General features: G+C 38.9%; 3 protein-coding genes across 8 annotated transcripts; 2 read left to right on the top strand and 1 right to left on the bottom strand.

The window, feature by feature from the left end:
* Nucleotides 1–1,722: 1,722 nt before the first annotated feature.
* LOC141914045 (solute carrier family 25 member 44-like) lies at nt 1,723–5,044 on the bottom strand. Of its 3 annotated transcripts, none has more exons than XM_074805306.1 (4): nt 4,998–5,044; nt 3,552–4,315; nt 3,085–3,212; nt 1,723–2,725 (listed from the first exon to the last, which is right to left on the bottom strand). In XM_074805306.1, the coding sequence occupies exons 2-4, from the start codon at nt 4,228–4,230 to the stop codon at nt 2,537–2,539; spliced, it is 996 nt and encodes a 331-aa protein (XP_074661407.1). In that variant the 5' UTR covers nt 4,231–4,315; nt 4,998–5,044; the 3' UTR covers nt 1,723–2,536. The 3 variants fall into 3 exon arrangements, with proteins under 3 accessions (XP_074661407.1, XP_074661409.1, XP_074661408.1); XM_074805308.1 differs by lacking the exon at nt 4,998–5,044 and adding an exon at nt 4,810–4,828; XM_074805307.1 differs by lacking the exon at nt 4,998–5,044 and adding an exon at nt 4,696–4,760.
* Nucleotides 5,045–9,176: 4,132 nt separating this feature from the next.
* Nucleotides 9,177–10,673, top strand: LOC141914086 (uncharacterized). Its single transcript, XM_074805367.1, has 3 exons — nt 9,177–9,394; nt 9,479–9,720; nt 10,108–10,673. The coding sequence occupies exons 1-3, from the start codon at nt 9,334–9,336 to the stop codon at nt 10,336–10,338; spliced, it is 534 nt and encodes a 177-aa protein (XP_074661468.1). The 5' UTR covers nt 9,177–9,333; the 3' UTR covers nt 10,339–10,673.
* Nucleotides 10,674–12,915: 2,242 nt separating this feature from the next.
* On the top strand, nt 12,916–19,375 carry LOC141914135 (receptor-type tyrosine-protein phosphatase delta-like). 4 transcript variants are annotated; one of them, XM_074805403.1, is made up of 20 exons: nt 12,916–13,009; nt 13,243–13,437; nt 13,686–13,913; nt 14,082–14,297; nt 14,423–14,566; nt 14,740–15,054; nt 15,136–15,233; nt 15,369–15,597; nt 15,919–16,236; nt 16,340–16,657; nt 16,751–16,983; nt 17,062–17,131; nt 17,215–17,324; nt 17,401–17,602; nt 17,669–17,765; nt 17,842–18,103; nt 18,175–18,323; nt 18,452–18,600; nt 18,684–18,755; nt 18,876–19,375. In XM_074805403.1, exons 1-19 carry the CDS (start codon nt 12,937–12,939, stop codon nt 18,752–18,754), a joined length of 3,477 nt encoding a protein of 1,158 aa, XP_074661504.1. In that variant the 5' UTR covers nt 12,916–12,936; the 3' UTR covers nt 18,755; nt 18,876–19,375. The 4 variants fall into 4 exon arrangements, with proteins under 4 accessions (XP_074661504.1, XP_074661503.1, XP_074661502.1 ...); XM_074805402.1 differs by having other exon boundaries at nt 17,654–17,765; XM_074805401.1 differs by having other exon boundaries at nt 17,401–17,765.
* The last annotated feature ends 401 nt before the right edge of the window (nt 19,376–19,776 follow it).

Here is a 19,776-nt window from a genome sequence, read left to right as displayed (position 1 = left end):
CGGAACATTTTATCTTGAAAAGTCGAAATGATCCCCGACTGATTTGCCACCCACAAGAGCGACTAGGTCTTCTGAGTCCTATCACCAGAGGAGGTGGGGTGTAATGAGTCCTGCACACAAGTGAAGACTTGTCTGTTGAGTCCTGCCACAAGAGACTGACCTTCTGAGTCCTGCCACAAGAGGAGATTGGTCTGATCCTGGGAGTCTGAGGAGATGGACCTTCAGAGTCCTGCCACAAGAGGAGATTGGTCTGATCCTGGGAGTCTGAGGAGATGGACCTTCAGAGTCCTGCCACAAGAGGAGATTGGTCTGATCCTGGGAGTCTGATCAGATGGACCTTCAGAGTCCTGCCACAAGAGGAGATTGTTCTGATCCTGGGAGTCTGATCAGATGGACCTTCAGAGTCCTGCCACAAGAGGAAATCGGTCTGATGAGGTCACAGACCTTCCGAGTCCTGCCACAAGAGGAGATTGTTCTGATCCTGGGAGTCTGATCAGATGGACCTTCAGAGTCCTGCCACAAGAGGAGATTGGTCTGATCCTGGGAGTCTGAGGAGATGGACCTTCAGAGTCCTGCCACAAGAGGAAATCGGTCTGATGAGGTCACAGACCTTCCGAGTCCTGCCACAAGAGGAGATTGGTCTGATCCTGGGAGTCTGAGGAGATGGACCTTCCGAGTCCTGCCACAAGAGGAGATTGGTCTGATCCTGGGAGTCTGAGGAGATGGACCTTCAGAGTCCTGCCACAAGAGGAAATCGGTCTGATGAGGTCACAGACCTTCCGAGTCCTGCCACAAGAGGAGATTGGTCTGATCCTGGGAGTCTGAGGAGATGGACCTTCCGAGTCCTGCCACAAGAGGAGATTGGTCTGATCCTGGGAGTCTGAGGAGATGGACCTTCAGAGTCCTGCCACAAGAGGAAATCGGTCTGATGAGGTCACAGACCTTCCGAGTCCTGCCACAAGAGGAGATTGGTCTGATCCTGGGAGTCTGAGGAGATGGACCTTCCGAGTCCTGCCACAAGAGGAGATTGGTCTGATCCTGGGAGTCTGAGGAGATGGACCTTCAGAGTCCTGCCACAAGAGGAAATCGGTCTGATGAGGTCACAGACCTTCCGAGTCCTGCCACAAGAGGAGATTGGTCTGATCCTGGGAGTCTGAGATGGACCTTCAGAGTCCTGCCACAAGAGACTGACCTTCCGAGTCCTGCCACAAGAGGAGATTGGTCTGATCCTGGGAGTCTGAGGAGATGGACCTTCCGAGTCCTGCCACAAGAGGAGATTGGTCTGATCCTGGGAGTCTGAGGAGATGGACCTTCAGAGTCCTGCCACAAGAGGAGATTGGTCTGATCCTGGGAGTCTGAGGAGATGGACCTTCAGAGTCCTGCCACAAGAGGAGATTGGTCTGATCCTGGGAGTCTGATGAGATGGACCTTCAGAGTCCTGCCACAAGAGGAGATTGGTCTGATCCTGGGAGTCTGAGGAGATGGACCTTCAGAGTCCTGCCACAAGAGGAGATTGGTCTGATCCTGGGAGTCTGAGGAGATGGACCTTCAGAGTCCTGCCACAAGAGGAGATTGGTCTGATGAGATGGACCTTCCGAGTCCTGCCACAAGAGGAGATTGGTCTGATCCTGGGAGTCTGATGAGTCGTGCCACAACTAGAGGAGATTAGTTTGCACTAAGGAAATGCTGAGACATTTTTAATATTCATAGTAAAATTCTCAATTTATTACAATAATCTTCACAAAGGGTTCATAAAATGTACAACACGATATTCAAACATTCTACCGGGAGATGACGACCGAACCGCTCGTACTCTGTGTTACATGTATATGTACTTTATAAATTACCCTTAATGATAACAATTATACCATAATAATAATTATTATTATTATTAACAATTAATATAATTAGATAAACAGTAATTGTTATTATTTCTCTAACTAAGAATTGAAAATAAGCTTCGTCGCATGATCTCGTTGGGGGACCATCCCATAAACAATAATGACCAGGGACCATCCCACAAATTACAATCATAGGGGACCATCCCATAAACTATAGTGATAAGGGACCATCCCATAAATTACAATAATCGGGGACCATCCCATAAATGACAGTCACTAAGGAACCATCCATACATTAACAGGTGCTTGAATGTAAATAAAGCATGTACATTGTAGAGACACATGAATTTGTAATTTGTGCCTCAGAACTACGCGAGATCATAAATTCTAACATAATATGTTTTATACATTACGTAGGCCATATTTTGACCCAAATCCTTTACAATGGAAGGTCGATAACTGATTTACTACCCCGCTATGTGGCGCAACTGTACACTACCAAAAAACCAGTCTAAAAATACTTAAATAATTATCACCAGTGAAAACATGGCTCCTTCTCGCGGTAAAATCAATAAACTCATTAACAACATATGTCGCACTTAAAAACTACCGGTATATGATGCGTTTCAAATTAACTATAAGATTAGAATACGTCTAACTCCGACTCCAGTTATCACTATCTCCGACTTCAGTTATCACCAGCGTACGTGTTTTTTATGTTCCTCCAATAAACTCCAACGTTTTATCGTCTCGTAGCCGAGAATGATAAAAAATGAGAACGTTACGGATTGGATCAATCTCGCCGAGAGTCCTTTCAGAAATATGTTCATGTGCTCCTCTTCCCAAAGAGTTTTTAGTGTTGGAATGAAACGAGTGCCTTCGACCTTAAAACAGAAAAAATAATTACCGTACAATTTAGTGTTGATTGTTTATAAAGACATGCGACGACCGCGATCTAGAGGAACCAGTTCGATGAACCAGGACCCAGAGGACCCAGTCCCATTAACCAGGACCCAGAGGACCCAGGACTTGTGTATAAGTTAAAACTTTATCATGAAGCCAAACCCATGAACTGAGTTCTGTAGACCACGGACCCAGTTCTGTAGACCATGGACCCAGTTCCACAGAATTCTTGATTTGACTTAAGAAAAGTCTGCGTTTTTACTTTTGGCTGAATTCTAATTTATAAAACAGTTGAACTGGGTGTAGAATCAGTGATACAATGAGTTTATAGTATATTTACCTGTATTCTAGTACGTATAACATCTAAAGGGTTTGTAATAAGAGCGCTGGTCACTCCGCTGAGAGGTGCTGACATACATTGTAAAACCAATCGCGGAACCCAAACGGGGGCAATCGTTGGAATCATATCTACAAATTAAAAATACATCAACCATTTTAATGTCCTCATAAAATATTCGCTAATTTTCATTTCAACAATTTGACGCTTTGAAGTAAAAACCCACAACATAATGAATAAGCTGAATAAGCATTTTGAATATATTAATAAATAGGTCAAAACATCAAAACTCCTGTTTACCTTATAAACAGTCGCTTGCCTATGGAAACCAAAATCTTTTTGTACAAAGGAAAAACCTGAACTCTCCAACCTATGATCCCTCCCATCTTTGTTTGACCCCGACCTGCCTCCCCCGCACCTACCTAATGAATGTGACCCTTATTCCAGTTTATACTATTATATTCACTTACCACAGTAAGTGTCGTAGAAGAACCACCACATTGCACTATTGGGCGCGTACACGGCTAACGACGCTAGGTAACCCTGATAAAATCCTAACGGTCCGTATTGTTTATAAACGGCGCGTACGATCGCTTTAGTCAGTCCGAACCGTGATTTATACTCATCCGCGTTTATCTTTAACGGACTTAATTTACGCATACCGCCGGAGTGACGTAGCTTCATAATCATCAAATGTTGCGAAACTACGTCGACGGGTACGAACAACGTCTGCCCGGTGATGGAAGCGGCGCCACCTGCCAGCAGCGAGCGAACTCGACTCGATTTCACCGGCGTTCGAGTCACCAATAGGTGGCGCGTTCCTTCGTATACGGATATATACGTCACTTGCGAGAATATCTGTAAACTGGATACCCAGAATCCTCGGTAGAACCCGACAGCGCCCTCTGTACGCGCGATTTTATTAAATGCGTCAAACGTTCCGGAATAAAGTTCGGTTCCTTTTTGTACCTGTATCCGCGTTTTAATGAGAGTGAACGGATAGAGCAGGCCGCGTACGGAGAATCCGCTTAACATCGTCAGCGGGAAGTATTTACGTTTGTCCATCATGGAAAGTTCGATGACTTGAATTCCGTCGTGTTGCGGAGGATGTTCGATATCGGGAGCTTTATCTTCATCTATCGCGTACATCGTGGTATCGCTCTTCAACTCCCGGATTTTAGAAAACGCAAACGGCTTTAACCTCTGTCAATCTTCAGATACTAATTCACCAGGCCTGTAATAGAAAACAATAATGTATTTATTCACCAAGAACTGATAGAGATCTCCGTGGAGACAACGGCTGCCAGGACTGGGTGATTGTAATGATAGATTTTATTTTCAACTCGAATATCTGTAAAGTAAGGGTCACTATTCTTTCAATCAACTTGAGTAGGTCTAATTTATAAAAGAAAACATTTTTTGTAATACCCTTGGTAGGCCCAAAAATGGAATTGATTATAATCAATGTTTTAGTTCAGCTGCCTCATCTGTGTTTGTCATTTTGATACCGATATTAGAGGTTTGTGCTACCAATACTAATAACTGAGCTCTGTTTAAACATGTTCAAATAAAGAGCTAGACAGTCTTTTGTTCTTTGAGTCATTTTTGGTTCACTTTTCGATGTGTTACTGAAGGTTGAATTGGTGTGGTTGAAGTTGTTCAAGTATTCTCCCAACAACTTGTTGTCTATGGTTATTTTCCATTGATATTCGGGTGAAACAGACAAACCTTGAATATGACAATAAACACACAATTGTCAATTGAATTGAACTTTGATTCGCACAATTAGTTCATTTCGATATTTTGTGTCGGTGAAACTCGGTCTAATTAAACTAGGTCTTCAAATAATTATCTTAAACGATTCGTTCATGTGGTTTTTAAAGTTATTTTTAAAGTTCGATCAAAACTAAACGTACTTTAATCTTTGCCCTTGTCTTCGATGAAAGTTTATTCTGTACTTCCGGGTTTAAGGTCAGCGATGTTGTAGTTCCTCAAGGTCGTTGAGCTTGCCGTATCGAAATTTCGCGTTATTTACTGGTTTCCTATCATCTGTGTATTTCATTTCCTCACTTTCGAGTTTATTTGCCAGTTTATGAGATTCAATTTTACATCTTTTCCGTACATTCGTAATAATTCCGTATCGTGAGCAATAGATTAATATTGTATTGAATTCGTCCGGTACCCATTCCAAGACCAAGACCACAAACAGTGGGACGGACACGGACTTAGAGTTCAAACGGACTCTGATGTTAAATCTGTAATCGATGTATTGCTGACAAAATAAACAAATAGATATCTAAATGAAAATACCAATTATTGTTACACTTCCTATCTAGATTTACACGATGTTCGAAAAGTTTACTAGAGCGTCTTTCCAGCTCCATACACCGTTCAGAGACCAAGTGTAGAGTGCCAGTTCCCGGGCCATGTGGCGATACGGCCGAGGAGCGGGTCTCTCGGCTTCGTATCCAGAGGACTCTGTCTCTATTATACTCCTGAGCTCTGAATGATTAATGTGGAGAAGATAAAACTATCCCGGCCCCGATTCCCAATCGAAAAGTGTTCATTCCCCTCAAGTGTAGATTCTTTACACTTTGCATTATAGCATCGGCGCTATAGTAGGGTCCATTCGGCTTCCACTTGTACCTTCGATTTCTGTTGCAGTCGTCACATTTGCTCCCTCACCGATAATCATCTAATTTATCTGACTTTATAAACGTACTTTCCGATCCATAATTCGGGCAGTTCGCTTAGTATTAGACGCTATTACCACCAGTGGCCCACGAGAGCAGTTTGTCTGAATTTGGCGTGCATATTTTTAACCGATCATCCGCCCCGCTAGCCATGAGGCGTGCGTGAGGGTGAAAATACTATCTATTGATATTCGGACACTAAATACACCTTTTCCTTGCACTTTCTAAACTTCCTGCCGCGAAGTGACGTCTAAAGCCAACGCACGCGGCACCGAAAAAACGTTTTCGATGTTTTTTTTTATTATGCCGTGTGCGCGGGGGAGGTAAAACACCGAAACTGAAAAACGAAAAACTGAAAAATGTTTTTCACGAGCAAAAAGCGTTTTCTGGAAAAATGTGTTTTCTGTTTCGGCGAAACAAATGTTTTGCCGTCTGCGGCGGACTTTATGCTGGCTTCATGTCGGCAAGCTAGTCGACGCCTAGACCAACCGGCCGGATAATCGCCGATTAGCGCCACATAACCTCAGCGTTTTCAAACTTCAAAAGAAAAGATGCCATTGACCGCAATTCAAGAATGGCCAGTGACCTACTTGCGATACCTTTTGAAATCATTACCCGAAGCTTTTGTTATCGGTGATGCAACCAATCACCGGCTACGAATTTTAAGAGGTCAGTTAAAAACTGGTGGGCGCTCCTACAAGTTGTCATTACACTTGGAAATTCTACACGGCGAAGAAGTCTCTGTCGCTGGATATTGCTCAGATAGGACACGTTTCAGAAAAAGAGAATTTTCATTAAATTGTAACAAACGCAGCTGAGCTGATAAACTATTTGTTATAAATACAACTGGATTTTGGCAACAGGACACGGAATTTGAAAATGACTTTAAAATCGACTCTTAAATAAACGGATTACATTTTCAAACTGCTGCTTCATCCGCGTTACAAGGTTGCTGTAAGGTAGGTGGAACATTTATTTAACATTAGCGGTCGAAATTATGTTTTATAGATTTAGATTTAGGAAAAAATAGTTGCGCTTTAGGTTAGGGTTAGGTTAGGTTTAATTAACAGGTACCCAGCGTTACAGCTTCATGGAAGATACAGCAGACTGATGAAAAAAGAGCGGTCCGAATTGAATAAGGTAGGACATATTTCAGCGTGGACTTGTCAACTAGAGTTGATACGTCCATGATTTCAGTGAGAAGAAAAAGACCCCCCGGGCCACAGAAGATCGAATCCGAAGTTGAATGATGATGACAGAGTGGCTTGAAAAAATTCAGGTGCGACTTGTATGCAATGTCTTATAGTTCTTGTAGATTAATAGAATTGTAGAACTTATGTTAGTTTTAGCTAGTAATTTGACCCCCCAATTAAAACATAATTTCAACCGTTAATTCTTAGGTATTTTGAATATATTTCACAATCATCCAACGCCCCCCACCCTCACCCCTCCCCTTAAAACGTAGCTTCCACGATTTTGTGGGTTAAGCGTGACTTTGGTAGGAAGAGGAATTGACGATTTGGACTTGACAACTTTTTTCTACGTAATAGAAACTATATAAACGTTAACACATGTAGAGCTAGGGGGTTGGACTATTAACCCCTCAAAAACACATACAGATAACAGTGATACAAATATAAAACAATAGACAAATATTCATATCTAATATTACACATTAAAATGATAGAATTAAATTTTTCACGCGCCATTTATTTTGAGGTAATCTCGCGCCGTTTTATTTCGAAGTCTCATCTCGCGCCATTTTATTTCGAAGTCTCATCTCGCGCCATTTTATTTTGAAGTAATCTCGCGCCATTTTATGTTGAAGTAATCTCGCGCCATTTTATTTGTCTTTTTGCGCATCCCGCATACATCACTTATCACTTATGTATATGTATTTTACCATGTACTATGTATTGTATTATGTATTGTATTATGTATTATATTATGTATAGTACCATGTATTGTATTATGTTTTGTAATATGTAATATGTATTGTATTATGTATTTGTAATTACCCAGCTCACTCGGTTCTCTGTAATTACTGTCAGTCTGCTTACACTGTTGTTTGTCCACTAATATTAGTAGCGAAAGCTTGTGTGTCAAATAAACCTATATTGTATACTTATACTTGTCTCGTTATAATTATTCTAAACCCGGTTTATACCCCAGGCTCCTCTACGGAATAAGGGAACATCGTGTTTTAATTCCTGATTCGGATCCGCTGTCGCAGCCTTCGTGGACACAGAGGACAACTCGGGCTGGATTCGAACCCCTGAAAGCAGCCAAGCCCATTTCTCTAGGACATTGAGGAAAACTTCTAAGACTAAGATTCGGTTTTCAGCCTTCTTTGACGAAGATAACTTCAGTGGAACAATACTCGGGATTCGAACTTGTGGAATGAACCTGTTTTGGAATTTTCTGCGAAAGCTTCATTTTTCTAGAGGAAAATAAATCAATTTCATATCGGTAACTATTACGACGAGTAATAGGAAAATTGTGCCGAAATTGAGAGTATCGAAACAAACACAGCCAACATACACGGCTGTCTGGAAACAGTTGTTTCGGCATGAAAAATTCGCAGAAAATTCCGAAACATTTTCATTCCATCACGAGGAGACTGAAATTGACTGGTGACCGACGTCGTACGCTGGGCGAACTTCTGTTATCGGAGTTAGTCGCGACTGTAGTCGAACTAAGAGAAACCGAATTAAAGTTAGTCGGAACTATAGTCCGGAAATAGTTCGAAAATTAAGCGCATTCGGTTATTAGTTCCGACCACTAGTCGACTAGATACGAAAACCGAATTTGGCCCTTACAGAGGAACTAGGACCCGGCGGACACGACCATCCAGCCAGGAACAAAGTCCCGACCAGTCTGACCAGTGTGTGGTCGGCGGATGAGAGAGGATAATTATACAAGGCAAGCGACATCAAAGCCTCGCTTGGAAGGTCTCCACTGAAGGCGCTGCGATACACTAATCTCGGTAAGTGGACTTTATTAGAATAATATGACACTAAACACAGACGTCGTAATAAAATTAAATTGTTGTTGGATAATAAACTAATTTAGAGTTGAATTGATCAATAAACTAACCTGAATTCGAATTGAATTTCAACATTCACTCAAAATTTTTGGCGACATTCTTCACCACAGAACATACACCGCCATCTATCGCTAAAATATGAACCGCCAGTTACTCTGAGTGGATGTCTAATCTGACAAACTCGGCTCAGAATGGAAATCTAATGTATCGGATATTGAAATTAAAATTGACAAATTGAGTCTCGAGCCAACACCTGTAAAAACACCTCTGCTCAACGATATCGTGACACTTGCCAGAGTCGGTTTCTCAGTTCGGTCTCGTTTTCTCGCGATACTTAGTTGAGTTACTTCCTGGTTTTGATAAATTGAAGAAAAACCGACATTTTTCGCCTTTAAAATGTCGATAAAGCGCTATATGACTGTTCACTAACCCAATCTAAACCCACCGTCAATTCAACTCATCAAACTTGAGGCTGTCGCATTCATATTTAAGCAAATAGATTGTAAAATCGAGATGGAAATTCAATTTGAAATGTTGCTCTTGCAAATCAGTATCACCCTCTTCTTAATAATCGGTGAGTAGAAATCCGTTCAAACCCTTCAGAACAATTCATCCCAATATTTGTCTTTATAAATTAATATTTTCCGTACGACAATAGGTGGCGTTGCGGGTAAAACTAACAAGTGTTACAGTTGTTACTACGCTCACTACAGCCCGGAGAACGTTACTCGAGAGTTTAAAGAACTCGTTGACAGCGCGCGGGGTATGATGGTCAATGAGAACATTTACTCAAACAGACTTTGCGCAACTGATATAAATAGAATGTACAATGATGAACCGTCCCAGTCGTATATCATGTATAGGTGTGAGAGTTATGAAGCTGGTGGTACGCATTGCGCCGTAAGTGTCACTTATTCCTAACATCCAGTCAGTCTCGTGCTTAATCTTAAAGGCTTCACTAGAAATAGAATTGTAGTCGCTGTCATATAACTGAAGTCTCTATTTTCAAGGCTCAATTTGTATTTCTAATTTAATTTACTCGTCATTTGGATAAGTCATAGGATAATTGTAAAAACACCAAGACTAATGTAGATTCCTCCTCAAACTAATGGTTAACTCAGTACTGGTTAACTTGGTACCAGTCAACATGGTACACCGGTCAACTCAGTACTCACTGGTTAACTTGGTACCAGTTGACATGGTACGCCAGTCAACTGGTCAACTCTCTGGTTATTCCGAACTCGGGTATTGACTGATTAATATTTTTGATTTTAATTTTTTATTCAGAAACAAACCGTGAAGAAAGATGATAATACGTATTTTGTAGTGCGTAGATGTATTTCAGAATGTACTCCGTCAGAATCAACGGGTCCTGGTTATACCATAGAAACAAAGTGCTGCAATTCCAGGCCTTATTGTAACCTAGCAACTGATTTAAAACGGACAAGTCGACGCGTGTTGATTCCAGCCGGCATTTTAACGTGTGTCTCCGTTATTTTGTGGACTTTGAGAAGTTAAAAATGTGCAAAAAAAAAGGTTTTTAATACGGTCGCTATGGGTTTGATTGTTGGACTCTTTAGTTATCGGATGATGTCGGACAGCGTTTGTATATTTATTTCCTGTTGTTTCGTGATGTAAAACATTCCAGTTTTTACGATAAACTTCGTCCAAAATGTATATCTATCATATTTTTCCACAAAAATCCTCGAAATTAACTGTCCACGAAAATTGCATAGCTCAGCACTCAATAATGCTAATGCAGGTATTTTCTAACACAATGTATATTGTTATTATCATTACGATTATTATGAATATCGCTTGTATTTTTTACCGAGGAATATTAATAAAAGTATATTATATATCTAAATGATTTTATTGTTGTGAATATTTTGTTGATGGTTGAGGAAGGAATATTACGAATATTTATTACACTCCAACCACTCCCATGGTATATGGAGGAAAAAACAGTTTTTACAATTATTTACAAAAACATCAGATAAAACCACTTTGAAACATAACACACGTTATTTACAACATACTATCTACACACTACAAGTGTCATGAATCACAGCGCCACCAACGGCAATAGCGAAAACTAATGATCGATGATAGTGACCCGCAATCTATTGTAGCTCGTTTGGTTGTTTGATCAGGGTTCGCCTTTAATCAAGCGATCAGAGGAATTTTCTGAAGATGCCTGCAAATCCCTGAATGTAAAAAAACCCACAATATCGATAAGCGATAACTAAAAAATCCAGATATATTGCTTTTATCCGTCTTCAAAGAGATTCAGTTAAACATATTTAGTTGTTAACCTTCAATGTTGTGGGAGCTATAACTGCAACGGTAAATACTAGTAAATATAGTCTGGATTAATTTCTATATTGCTATCCGACAGTCCTCGTGACAAGCTTGATGATTGTGATGAGTTTCAAGCTGTATCGACACTTATTCACTAGGGGGCGTTTAATATTGAACGATCAGATTGTCAAGCATTTCACCAATTGCGCAAAATGCATCAAAAGTTAGTTTGTTAATCTTCAGGATCCAGTTCCACAGTTTGGAGTTAAAATTACTTGGTCTAAGTTTACTGAATAGGAAATGAACTAACTTTAACTCAGAATTAACTCTAACTCACAACTGTGGAACTGGATCCAGTATTGAGGAGGCTTTTCTATTACAGTGACAACAACACTATAGTCGATTACGATATTTGAATCGATGACGATATTTCTATGCTTTATGTCGATGTTTGTCGAGAAAGCTATGACAATATCTGCGAGAATCCGACTCTGGAAGATGGTGAGGATAACTATGATACTGTTTCTTAAGGTATTAATATGATTTGCTTCCTCTTCTGATGTCATAAGACATATCTGACGTTAGGAAAGATTTTCTAAAACAAGAATGAATGATGTTTATTGATACATAATTCTTTTTTGGTATTTATAGGAACAATAAAAGTTACTGCATAATCTGATGATATTCTATTTACAAGGATTCGACAATTATGCGAACCTCAGTTAGAACTAACTACTCGTAGAGAAAATCAGCAATAATTTCTGTAAATTTGACAACGAAACCTAAAATACAATACAATACAATCAACTTTATTCCCATATTATCAACATATATGCAAACAGTTTATTTACACATTTGAGTCAGGATTTGGGAAAAGACAACTGATTTCCGGAACTGAAAAAGGACGTGTGCAGTTGGCTCTGATTGACTGGTTGACAATAAGTGACTACGGTGGCGCCACTAGCTGGTCAATAAAACTACGAACTCACTATATTTTGGCGAATGAGCGACACGCATTCATTCTTCGCCCTTTGTTTTATTGAAACAAAACGCCCGTATCAGTGGTACAAATAATCAGGGTTGGATCCAGGTGTGTTAATTAGTTATATGATATATTAACAAAGATATATAATATATTTTGATATCAAGTTTACTTATATAAAATAATTAAATAAGTACATTTCTATTTATTTTACTCTACACTTGAGAAAATTCAAAAACTACATATACTACATTATATAATAACCCCCATTTATATCTTAATAAGGCAAGTTTATATCTTCTGTTGAATGTAAATATTGTATATTCTATAGTCTACCAAAGAAATGTTTGGAGTTTGAATAGAATTCGCTTACAATGACAAATGTGAAATCATAACTCTCAACAGATATGCATACAAATCTAGTTATACAAGACCGTTCTGCTACTATCCTTTTTAGTAAAAAACCCAAACGACATGTTCTACTTTCATAGGAAGGGTGCTGAGCCTAACGTGGTATTTCTGTCGAATCTAATACATGATAGAATTAAAACTGTCTTTTTATGTATCGTAAAATATGTTTGTTTTTATATAATCTAAAGGTTTGTTTTGTTATTTCACATGAGACTCAAACTGGCGGCTGTGACCCTTGATGTTTTGGTCTGACCACCTTCCTTCCCCATACATTAAAAATCAGCACTTCCATTGAATTGTGTTGACTGCAATTTCAATGCATAGAAACTATTCAAAAATTCTTTAAAATGATTTATTTGAAAATTCGAAGGAACTAAACGAACAAGGAAGTTATATTATACTGCGTCATTCAGACAGACAAAATGTACCGTGAAAGAAACATCTTTCGTTTTCTGCTGTTGTTGATTCTGTGTTTATTCATCACAAACACATCAGGTGAGTTAATCATCAGCTTTAATTGTATTAAAAGATTTTTGACAACATAAAAGTAATAAAGCTTTAAGGAAAGGAGCGAAATTAACTCTGTCACTGTCCCGGATTCAAACTATCAATTGTCGGGGGTGGAGAGCTCAGAGAAGAACTACAGAAAGAAACTCTGTCACTGTCAGGATTCCGGGGGTGGAGAGCTGAGAGAAGAACTACAGAAAGAAACTCAACTGTTATTTCAGCAAAATGTTTTGGGAAGAGTTGTACTGGTTGGGAGTGTCATTGCAGTAATACAGCATTGGACAAATGTCCAATAAAGGGTCAGGATATAAATGGTGCTTTAACGTGTCCGTATCCTAACACTGCATGTGAGTCTACAATAAAAACTCCATATCCCTGGACACCGCCAGGATGGACCGGACCAGCTTGTCAAATCGGTAAGTTTTCTGTATCAACTGTTTCTGCTCCAGTAAACCGGGGTCAAGTGAAATATCACCGAACCTCGGATTTATCTCAGATTAACGGATAAGACGGAGATGAAATGCGTTACATTGATGAAAATTTTAAACATCCAGGAATCGCTGTAACTCTGATTATTTCATCACTTTAAAAACAAAAAAATGTTTATTTTCATAATTTGTGAAATAAGTTCGATGATCGAACCTTCACACATCGTGTTTTGTAGGTAACGTGGCTCGTGGTAAAACAGTTACAATGTCATCCCATTTTGCCTTCCATGGGACTGGCGATAAATGTGCAGATGGTCAGACGGCAATAAGTGGTGGTGGTGAACTATGTCACACTAAAGAGGATCAAGACGCCTGGATTAGAATTGATCTCGGAACTCAATACGTGGTACGCGAAGTTACACTTTGGGATAGAACAGACGCGACTGATTGCGACGCTGAGTGGAGTGAGTATGAATTATTATCATTGATCATTTCATTGAAATCTGATAGGAAAATTATGAGTGGAAATCATATTATTTTAGTCGTGATCAAATCTTATGGAAAAAAATATACAACTTTAATTAAAATCAAAGCTATCAACTCTTCAAATATTTCACATATATTTCTCTTAGAAAAACGCGCGCGCAACCTGGAGATTCAGGTTGGAAGTCTAATATCTGACCAGAAATGTACTTACCAGGGTCCCGCTCTCTGCGGTACGCATAAAACATTAGTATGCAGTCCAGGTCCTCTAGTTGGACAATACGTCACCGTTCAACACAAGAACATTGGTAAGAAAGAGTATCTCGGACTGGCAGAAATAGAAGTTATCGGGTTCAAGTATATCGGTAAGTTTTTCATAGCTGCTTACATGGATTGATGAAAGACCCAATTACCCGGGGCAGATGGATTTTAAAAATTGGTTAAAATATTCAGTGAGTATCCAAAGTATCACCTTTAAATTTCTGTTTAGCGCCCGGTGGTTGCAGTAAAGGATCGAACTCATTTGGATGTATGATTGAATGTAGATGTTACAACAGTGAAAGTTGTAACTATTTGAGTGGTATCTGTAAATCTGGCTGTTCACAGAATTACATCGGAAAGTGGTGCGAGTCAGGTATATTACACTGAATCATAGATTCCTGGGAATCTCACTTTATATTCCCTAAATATAGTAACCAATATGAATCAGAAATGACCGAAAGTAAAATATTCGTGTAACTTCAATACAAACCAATTTCCTTTTTCATAATTGATTACATTCATTAAGTTTTAAAGATATTTTTCTAGAAATGAAGTTGTTTTCGCAGTTAACAGAATCTGCACTGACAGATAACAGTGTAAAGGTCAGTTGGACAGCTTACTCGGGTTCTGTAGTAGATTCAGGACGTGGTACTGTCAGCGTTCAGTATCAAGTCGTTTATCGTAAGATATCAGAAAATACTTGGACTAATCATGAATCTGCAGGAATCCTTACACATCACACAATTACTGGTTTAACTCCTAATACCGGGTATAAGATAGCTGTTAGACTACAGAAATTAGTGAACATTCAAGTTATATCAAATGCAAGTCTGACTAGTCCAGTACTAACTCTGTGTGCAGGTAAAAACCCCTCATTCTAATAAACTCTTAATCATCAATTCAAAACATAGAATTGTGTTAAACATGTTTGTTTTATTGTAGATCCATTAAACGGTCCTAAAGATGTTCGTGTGGTGTCCACAGCGGTTGAGAACAGTAACACGTGGCCCCAGACAACCAATCTGATACTTGCATGGACCGTAAGTGTGCCTCACCCAGAATTACATAAATTCACCCGATGTTCATTTATTTTCTATGGAAAGCAAAGAAAATGTGCACCTTCTCTTTCACTGAGACACGATACAAACATGTAGTGAATTATTATTATGTTGCAGGCTTTAACTGCTGCAGAGTTACAGTGTGACGTCACTAAAGCTGTTTATCAAGTCGAATATAAACAACTGAACCGACAAACATGGACTACAACAGTGGCGCAACCTACCGGCCACACACTAACAGGACTAGAACCTGATACTGATTATGAAGTTAGAATAGGTGTAAAGAATGACGTCACTCAGAAGTTTGTCTACACCCAACCTATAAATTACAAAACGGCGACTGCAGGTAATTCAAAAAAGAATGATCTTCCAAACGCTAAAGATCCCAGTGACGATCTTTTAAATTACAAATGGTTTCAAAACCATGTTTTTGTTATGTTCCAAACGCTTAAGATCCCAATAATCCAAAACGAAACGAAACTTCAAATTAATTCAAAATAAAACAAGAAAAGAAAATCCTAAATTATAATAATAGAGACTCTAGCAGACGTTAGCTGAATAGAAATATCAAAACACCGATATATCAAAACAAAGGTTACAAACATCCTTTAAGTAACGCTTGGTCACAGATACTTTCATACTTTCATGCTTTTTCCATAAACTTCAGCTCCTGGACCTGTGACGTCACTCACTGTGTCCCAGCAAACAGAAAGAAGCTTCAGAGTCACGTGGTCTGCACCTGATAAACCAAATGGAATTATCACTAAATACAGATTGTGGAACAAACTTCTCAGATATAAAACTTGTCCGACTCCAGCACAGGGAGGTGGTCCTCAAGAAGTTGCTCTTTCAAATGTGATTACAGACCGCTTAATCACTGGATTAAAGCCTTATGCGGAATATGAAATCACGGTGTTAGCCGAAACCTCGGCTGGTGGCTTAGATCTAAACAAGAGGACAGTTACCGGGGCAACTCTTCAATCTGGTTAGTTTTGAAATTATTATATTGAAAATGTTTTGAGAACTATAAAAGATGTCGTTATTTGCACTCTTTTATTTTTTGACCAAGATATATTTCATCGTTACAGCGCCAACTGGTAAACCTGCCATGGCGGATGTCACTGTTGAAACTATTAAAAATAGCAAAATCAAGATTGACACTTATATTGATATCAACTTCAAGGATTTGACGTGTGAAAACCAACATGGAACTTTCAAACATTACAGATACAAGTTACTGGAGAAAGATACGATGAAACTTGTTAAAGAAGGAACAACCCAGTTGAAACAGTTCACAATAGATAAACTGGTTCCGTTTACTAAGTATGAACTGACGTATAACTGGGTGAACAGTAAAGGTTCCAGTAAAGAATCTCCAAGTAAAATATTCACAACTGACGAAGCTGGTGAGTTTTCGAAATTCAACTCATCTGTCCTCAAATCTGAGGAATGAATCCATAAATGAACCTTGAGAAACTTGATGTGTTTATACATTTCAGTTCCAGGCGCACCGATCCCTGAAGCTCGATCAGCTGCTCCAAACAGTATCATATTCGCGTGGAGTTCTCCTGTTCCTCCGTTAGCACAAATTATCAAATATAATATCATGTGTGGCGACGCCACTAAGAATAATTCTAATACAATTGAGCGAATAATAACGGAAGATGTTGAACGCAATGTACTCAAAAAAAAAGTGACGAACCTGGTTCGAAATAAATGGTATGGTTGCAAGGTGGGTTCAAATTTACAAATTCTCCCATTGGCATCAACATATTGGAATCATAGCAATGGTAATGATTAATATTTGCAGGTTGCTGCACTGGGTACAAAAGGTTGGGGAATATGGAGTGAAATAGTTTACTTTTTGACGCAAGTTGGAAGTAGGTTGAAAAAATGTAAAACAATATGTTGTCAATTCACAGAATCGTTTGTAAGTTTAATTTGTGTGTGGTGTTTATTTCAGTACCAGGACCTCCCGCTTCTCTCGACTTCTCATTCACAAGGGATACATTGAAATCAACATTGACATGGACACCACCAAACAGTCCAAATGGTGACTTCATTAATTATCGGGTAGGAATACTCTTGTCCAGACCAGTAGGGGGCACCACCAGCTATATACTGTAACATGTCTCCTATCTGTTTTCAGCTCACGTGTGAACCCATCAGTACAACTTCCACAACACCTTTATCAGAAAGAAAAACATTCAACAAACCTGAAATCGAAGGCTCCATCACAACTTTAGACATAACGACGTCACTGATACCTTTTACTCAATACAACTGTTCAGTTTTTGCCTCGACTAGTAAAGGTGAAGGCTCACCTGTCAGACTAAGCTTCTGGTCACCGGGTAAGTCGTTCAAACATATCAAACTCAAGTATCAATTTATGTCAGTTTTAGTTAATGATATTTCAGGTCGAATAACAATTCCTCAACTGGTTGTCAAGCAAGCAGCGGTAACAGACACGACTGTTACACTTCAAATAACCCGTGTTAACACTGGTAACATTACGTAAGTGTCCTCCATACCTTTATCCATGAGAATTAAGCACCTGGGTTTATAAAACAATATTTCGTCTGATTTGCAGCGGTTACGAGGTGATCGTGAAGAAACACGACGGACCAATCAACCGTCGCCGGAAGCGCGCAGTCAACCAATCACAGTACGTCTCGTACGGAGAAGCTAAACAGCGAGGATTATCAGTTTATATTACTGCAGTTCTACCACCGGAAGTGCCCTCTGAGTTTATAGTTGGTGATACACGTGACTATAGTGGTTACTTTAATGCTCCTCTAGAAACTGGAAAATCATACAGTTTTATTTTAGGAATCGTTGAGAATTATAACGGAGTGAGTTCATCTTGTCTTTCAATACAAATTGTAGTTTACGATTCGAAAATGACATTTTTTCAAATTTTTAGGAAACGTTTCGGCATTATCCGCCAATAGAACAACAGCAAGAGAGAATCACTGTTAAAGCACCGTCTAGTAATGCAGGAATAATAGGTGGCGTTGTTGCAGCTGTCGTCATATTGTTATTAGTAGCTGTTGTTCTACTTATAGTTTGGAGGTATGAGTGAATAATGGCGACCTCTATTATCCTATGTAGCTATGATACTCATTTGACAATCGAATTCCATCTCATTCAGTTATCCACAATGGGTCATTAAGCGCTTATAACTATTTCACATCTTCCAGACGCGGTGGATTCAAAACTAAAGAAACATCGAACAATGCAGAAATATCCATGGGGAATATTTCACCTTCTAATAAAAGTAAACATTTGGCGAAGGGAACCGCAAGTGAAGGAGATACAACTTATGTGAATTGTCCAAAATCATCAAGAGGTTTGTCTAATAGAGCCGTGAGGTTTATTTTCAAATGTTGAATTAGCTTTATTTATTGACAATAACAATTCTTCTTCATGTAGAAAGCTATGACAATATCTACGAGAATCCGACTCTGGAAGATGGTGAGGATAACTATGATACTGTTTCTTAAGGTATTAATATGATTTGCTTCCCCTTCTGATGTCATAAGACATATCTGACGTTAGGAAAGATTTTATAAAACAAGAATGAATGATGTTTATTGATACATAATTCTTTTTTGGTATTCATAGGAACAGTACAAGTCTCTGCATAATCTGATGATATTCTATTTACAAGGATTCGGCACTTATGCGAACCTCAGTTAGAACTAATTACTCGTAGAGAAAATCAGCAATAATTTCTGTAAATTTGACAACGAAACCTAAAATACAATACAATAAATACATTACAATCCTCGAAATGCCTGAACATAGTAATAATCAATGTAGCCTTTGTTTATATAACACTAGACCTACTCCAGAATATCTGCTAATTAATTATATACATGTTTATGATGGTGTCAATTGTCGATATGACGTTTTTACAAAAATATATAATATATTTTGATATCAAGTTTATTTAAATTAAATACATGTACATTTCTATTTATTTTACTCCACAATTGAGAAAATTCAAAAACTATAATCAGCGACCGACAAGCGCCCCACTCAAACCGCCGCCATATTGAAACGTTTTCTAGTTTTTATCCATTTTGTACTCGTAGAGAATATTGTTTGTGATTTTGAATTAAACACATTTTTATCGATTCGATTTTGCACTTTTTGTTTCGTTTTTGTGTCGATACTTTTCACAAAAGAAACGTCGTTCAACAGCTCAGTTCAGCGAAAACTGTCGTTTCTCTTCAGTCTATTCACAGAAAAAAAGAAAAATTCTTCCGAATAAAAATGAACAAATGGGTAAAAGTTTCACGGAGAGTCAGTGAAAGGACAGCATGGTATCATGGATGAGACACTGACTTTCTTTCTCAACGAATTGATGTTTGATATAAAATATTCATTTGTTAGCCCTCACCTGGCCCTCACCTGGCTCTCACTTGGCCCTCACCTGGTCCTCACTTGGCCCTCACTTGGTCCTCAACTGGTCTCTCTTTATTGCACTGTACTGTCAATCATTTCATTGAATTGACTTTTG

The sequence above is a fragment of the Tubulanus polymorphus genome, chromosome 12 (assembly GCF_964204645.1).
Source record: "Tubulanus polymorphus chromosome 12, tnTubPoly1.2, whole genome shotgun sequence".
NCBI lineage: Eukaryota > Metazoa > Nemertea > Palaeonemertea > Tubulaniformes > Tubulanidae > Tubulanus > Tubulanus polymorphus.
The sequence above is the reverse complement of the archived record's forward strand: the minus strand, read 5'-3'. Positions and strand labels throughout refer to the sequence as shown.